Source organism: Triticum aestivum, chromosome 5A, assembly GCF_018294505.1.
Source record: "Triticum aestivum cultivar Chinese Spring chromosome 5A, IWGSC CS RefSeq v2.1, whole genome shotgun sequence".
NCBI classification, from domain to species: domain Eukaryota; kingdom Viridiplantae; phylum Streptophyta; class Magnoliopsida; order Poales; family Poaceae; genus Triticum; species Triticum aestivum.
The window spans coordinates 573,954,679-573,960,051 of record NC_057806.1 but is presented as its reverse complement, the minus strand read 5'-3'; the positions used below and the strand labels follow the sequence as shown (position 1 = coordinate 573,960,051).

At 60.8% G+C, this 5,373-nt stretch overlaps 1 protein-coding gene across 1 annotated transcript; it reads right to left on the bottom strand.

The window, feature by feature from the left end:
* Positions 1-601: 601 nt before the first annotated feature.
* On the bottom strand, positions 602-2,965 carry LOC123104904 (9-cis-epoxycarotenoid dioxygenase NCED3, chloroplastic). The gene has a single exon (XM_044526840.1). The coding sequence runs from the start codon at positions 2,844-2,846 to the stop codon at positions 1,071-1,073; it is 1,776 nt and encodes a 591-aa protein (XP_044382775.1). The 5' UTR covers positions 2,847-2,965; the 3' UTR covers positions 602-1,070.
* Positions 2,966-5,373: the final 2,408 nt, after the last annotated feature.

Genomic DNA, 5,373 nt, shown 5'->3' with positions numbered 1-5,373 from the left:
TGCGGCCTCCACTACCGACCAAATCGCTCGTTCGGCGTTTTGGGCTTTTGGCTCGAGCCTACCGTGGTCATGTTTGGAAGAGAACATAGTACGAAACCAAGTTCCACAACAAAGACAACGGAGGCAACATTTTCCTCATCAGATTCAGCGTCCACCCTCTCACCTCTGACGATGGACGACGGGCGGTGGCCGTGGGAAAAAAATACAAACGACAAGCCCCCATTTCAACCCAAAACGCCTAGAAGCAAAGAAAAACATCGGTTCTTCCACATTGGACTACTGTAACTCGCAGCAATGGATCAATCTATCTGATTTTGATCTTTTACTGACAGAGCAGAGAGACGAGCAAGGTTCAGTTTTACATATTTGCTATTCACTGCACCGCACCCCAAAAGAAACACACAAGCAGAGATTCATACTAGAAAGTAAGTAATACTAAGCGAACACATGACAAGAGACTGTAGTCAGCACAATCACCACATTATTATCATAATATCAACAAATGTACACACACGAGGCATGACATAAGCCAACAACACCAGCAGCAACCGGGTGGTGGCAAGCATAGCATAGGCAACAGCGGTCGACACTGAACAGTGTGTGACAACAACCGGAGCATATTTGTACATATACCAACCCGTGTGGTGTGATAAAATGAAGAACAATATATTGTACAGTAAGTAGCAGCGGGCACCAGCTGAGCTACGGTCGCTCTGTAGAAGCAAGCACCGGCAGAGCAGCTACGAGCTGGACCCCTCTTCCTCTCTCTATCTCTAATCCTCACTCCCATGTGCCACCATGAGTGGCAGCTAGGTTTTACTACAAGCGCTACTTAATTACACTGGTGTGGACTGAAGCAAGTGTGAGCTAACTGAATATGAACAGAGACCAACTACGTACTAGTGTGAGCTACCTGCAGGCGCAGGGGGGAATGGAAGGGAAGATTCCGGGGATCTCCTATGCCTAAGGCGAGGCTCCCTCTGGCGACTTCCTCTTTCCATCTCCTCCTCTGCTTCTTGCCGTCCTCCGGGAAACGTGGAGGCGGCAAGCGCGGCGGGGGCTCGATCGGCTCAGGCCTGAGATTCGAGCTCCTTGCCGGTGACGAAGGTGCCGTGGAAGCCGTACGGCACCCGGGACGGCAGCTGGATCGTCGCCTCCAGCCGCATGTCGGCGGCATTGACCACAAGGAGCTCCGAGGTGCCGGCGGCCTCGTCGTGAACGAAGGTGAGAATGTACCCGTCGTCCTCGCCGCGGGACGCGGCCGGGTCCATGGGCACGAAGCAGGGCTCGCCGCCGAACCGGCCCTCGCCGTACTCGAACTTGGTGAGCTCCCCCGTGGCGAGGTCCACCTTGGCGAACCCGGACACCTTGGGCCACGGCTCGGCCACGGCTAGGTAGGCGTACCGCGTCTTGCGGCCCAGGAGGTTGGAGTTCACCATGCCGACCTCCAGGTTCACCTGCTCCGACAGCGCCAGGATGGGGCGCCGCGTGGACTCGCCGGTGCGGGTGTTGAGGCGGATCTCCGTGAGCACGCTCTCCAGGCACTCGTCCGACTCGTTGAAGATGGAGTCGGCGGGGGTCATGCAGGAGCCGATCACCACCACCTCGTCGCTCTCCTCCTCCTCCCACGCGTTCCAGAGGTGGAAGCAGAAGCAGTCCGGCACGTCCACCCACACCATCTCCGACGCGTCCGCCGCGCACTTTGGCAGCACACCGAAGCGGGACGTCTTCTCCTTGTCGAGCACCACGGGCGAGCCGCCGCGCAGCATCTCTTGCAGCTTGAACACCACCTGATGGTCAGGCACGACGACATAATTCTCGGTGATGGCGAAGTCGTGGATCATGGTGGGCTGGTCCAGCGGGATCTCGACGTCGGCCGACTTGGTGCCGTCGGCCTTGAAGTAGAAGTACTTGAGGTAGGGCTTCTTGATGACGTCGTAGCTGAGCGCGTGGAGCTCCCCGGTGGCGGGGTCGAGTTTGGGGTGCGCGATCATGGGGCACTCGAGCTGCCCGTCGAAGTCGTAGCGGCCGACGGTCTGGAGATCGCCGTCGTCGGTGACGCGGACGTGGTACGGGATGTCGTCCTCGGACATGGCGAGGAGGTGGCCGTTGAAGTAGACAAGGCCGGCGTTGGCCACGCCAGTGCCGCGCGAGGGGTCGATGAGGCCGCAGGCCGCGCGGGCGTAGAACAGAGCAAGGCGCGCGATCCCGGAGTGGCCGTGGAGCTCGCCGATGGCCTTGGGGAACATGGGGCGGCCGAGCGCGCGCTCCTGCTGCAGGCGCTCCGTCTCGGTGAAGCGGGAGGCGTAGGTCTCGGCGACGCCGTTGCGGATCCGCAGGGCGTGCACCATGCCGTCGCCGTCGAACAGGTGGTGCCCGGCGACGGGGTCGAAGTGCGGGTTGGCGCCGTTCCGGGCGTACACACCGTTGATGAAAGGGGGGATGCGGCCGGTGACCGGCAGAGCCTGCACGGGCGGGGTCTCCCCGACGGGCGCGAAGTTGCCGGCGATCTGCACCGCGGGGTCGACCGTCCTGGAGAGGCCGTGGGGGCGCTCCAGCACGTTGGCCACGAAGCCCTCCTCGAAGGCGTCGAGCGCCGTGGCCGCGGCGCGCTGGAAGAAGTTGAGCTTCTTCTCCTGCCTCTCCACGGCGGGCGCCTTGGGGACGGCAATGAGGGGCTTGGCCGGCGCGGCGTCGGCGCCGCGCACGAACCGGGACGGGGCCGGCGCGCGCGGCGGGGAGCTGACGGCGCGGGCGGAGAAGCTGAGCGAGCCGGACCGGCCCGTGCGGCGCGGCGTGTGCCGCTGTATGGAGGAGACCGAGGTGGAGGCTGTGAGTGTCTGCATCTGCGGCGGCGGCGAGACTCCGGTGGGGTTTGGGCGGAATTGGCGTGGGTTTTGTTGCGAGAGAGAGAGAGAGGGAGAGCGTGCGGTGCGGGAGTGAGGAGGTCTGGATGGACCGGTGGATGGTTGATGTCTGGAGGTCGGAGGGCGAGCGTATATATAGAGTTTGAGCGGGCGGGCAGGGCAGGGGAGGCCGATACGCGTTGGTAAAAGAGATGGATCGACGGGAGTGTGGTGGACGGTTTGAACGGGGAGTCCAAGGACTCGCACACACTGGGGGGAGTGGGGGGGCGCCCACGTGGTGCGCTGCGGGGGGCGGCAGCGGGGACGAGGTGACTGGGACGTGCCCCGAGCGCCCACTTTGCTGCTGCCGCTGCGTCTTCTTGCTGGCTTTTCTTCCCTTTTTTAATCCATATAACATGTGTCGACAGGTAACAGTAGGGGGCGAGTACCGACTAACGATCGAGTTTCTCTCCCTCGCGCCAATTCGGAGGCTCTTGTTTTCTCTGCCCTTGGTACTTGCACCTTGGACTCTTCCATGTGCCCTATCCCTTCCTTTGCTTGCTTGGAGGACAGCGCGGTGCCATCAGCAGATATTTTTCCCTCAGCTCCGGTAGCAGCACCATTAGCAGCATAATTAAACAGTATCCCCGTTGATGTAGCACGCAGGGTACCCCGACCATCCGCCGTCGACGATCGCGCCTGCAGCGTACAGCGAGGCTCAGCATCTGCGACAAGGGCGCGCGGTGTGGCCTTGTGTATCGTCCGTCCGGGGACAGTTGGGCAAATCAGACCGCGGAGGCCCTAATTTGCTGCCCCTTTGGCGGCACCACGCTCGTCAATTGCGCCTGGTCGGCTGAATTGTCTCGACCGGAGCATCATTTCCCCGGTGTAACGGAGGCTATGCCAGGGGGATCAGCCAGCATCCGTATGCCGAACAGAGACACGTTTTACTTAGATCGTATAACAAATATAATCGTGGCTTAATTAACCCCGGCACGGCACGGTGGTTCCAAGTATCAAGGGACGGCGGAGCGGCGGGGAGGGGACAAGCGCGGGGTGGTGGGCTCAGGTGCCGCCCGCGCGCGCCCACATGGTCCCCGGCATGGCCGAGCGGGCGACCCAGGCCGCGCCCGGCAGCGTCTTCTACCATCGGCCCCCCATGCCCCTACGGGCGCGTGAACGCGCCACGTACGCCGTCGGGCGCTTGTTCGCTTCTGCTGCGTGCCCGGAGGAGGTGGTCACCCGTGGCCCGGAGCCGAGATGGACGCACGCAGCCGCAGCGGCAGAGCGGCCACCCATCCCACGCCGCGGCCATGCCATGCCCCCCGCCCCTCTTGACACCCCACATGCGCCCCATTTGGCACGGCCACGGCTGGGCGGCTCGCTGCCGGCCGGCCTCTCTACTTCCTAGTACTCGCACTGCACGTTTCACATGACCTTATCTTGCTTTCACACTGGCATCCACTGGTGAGTGAGTGAGTGAGTGAGCCGGCCAACGGTGATTTGGTCGGTGCACCCCGACCGCCCGGTGGTTCTGTTTCCACTGCCGCACGGTGGGCCGCGCGGGCTCGACAGTGTCTTTGACTAACGAGTACTAGCAGCGACCAGTGCCCAAGTGAGCGCGAACTGTAGCTAGTACGAAAATGATAAGTTGGTTTTTGTTTCATTTTTCTTTCGATTCGAAGCATGCATACGTGATGGCTTCACTTTCGTGGGGCTTGCTCAGCTCTGTACAGTAGTGTACAACAGAGTGTAGAGTACGCGGACTTCGCTTTGCAAGGTGGTTAAGCGTGCATGCTCTGTCGGAGAATGGTTGGTGGACGACGCGGTCGGCGTGGTGGAAAACAACAGCGTGCACGGCGGCGTGGATCACTCTCGGGCCGACGCTCCAGTGGAGTACCTCCCGCGATATTTTTATTTTTTTAGATAGGCATATAACCACGTGCAAGTATGTCATGTTCTCCGATCTTCCATCAAAATATATCCTCACGTGTTTTTTTTTCTTTAATAACCATGTTGAATCTGCTCAAGTTTATAAAAATAACCAATCAGCATTTGCTACACCAACATAGCGGTCCGACAGCCGTTTCCTCCAGTAGGGCTCGTGAACGCTGCGTGGCACCGCTCTGGCTCGCCGCTGAGGCCAAATCAAGCTTTTTAAGCCGGTCGGCGCCCCCTAACCCTAGCCACATTCACCTCATCCCTCTTTGCGCCGTCAGCCTGAGCCCATCCTCCTCTCTCCCGCTTCGCCGCTCTTCCCACGCCCTTCGGTTTCGTCATGATTCGGCAAAAGAAGACCATGCATGCTATGCTCACGCCAGAGCGCCGGTTCCAGATTGAGCAAGAGATCCGGGCGAGGCGCGCCACCCGCATCGCTGCCGGCCTGCCTCCGGACTCGCCAGAGGAGGAGGAGAAGGAGGAGCCAGAGGAGGGAGGGAGGAAGAGGAGCAGCCGGAGATGGCGCCAGCTCCGAGCTTCAACATGGAGGATGCGGAGGCGGAGTTCACGGTTGCACAAGCGGCTGAGA

Coding starts and splice junctions, on each gene's coding strand:
- LOC123104904 (XM_044526840.1), bottom strand. CDS start 2,846: ATGCAGACACTCACAGCCTCCACCTCGGTCTCCTCCATACAGCGGCAC.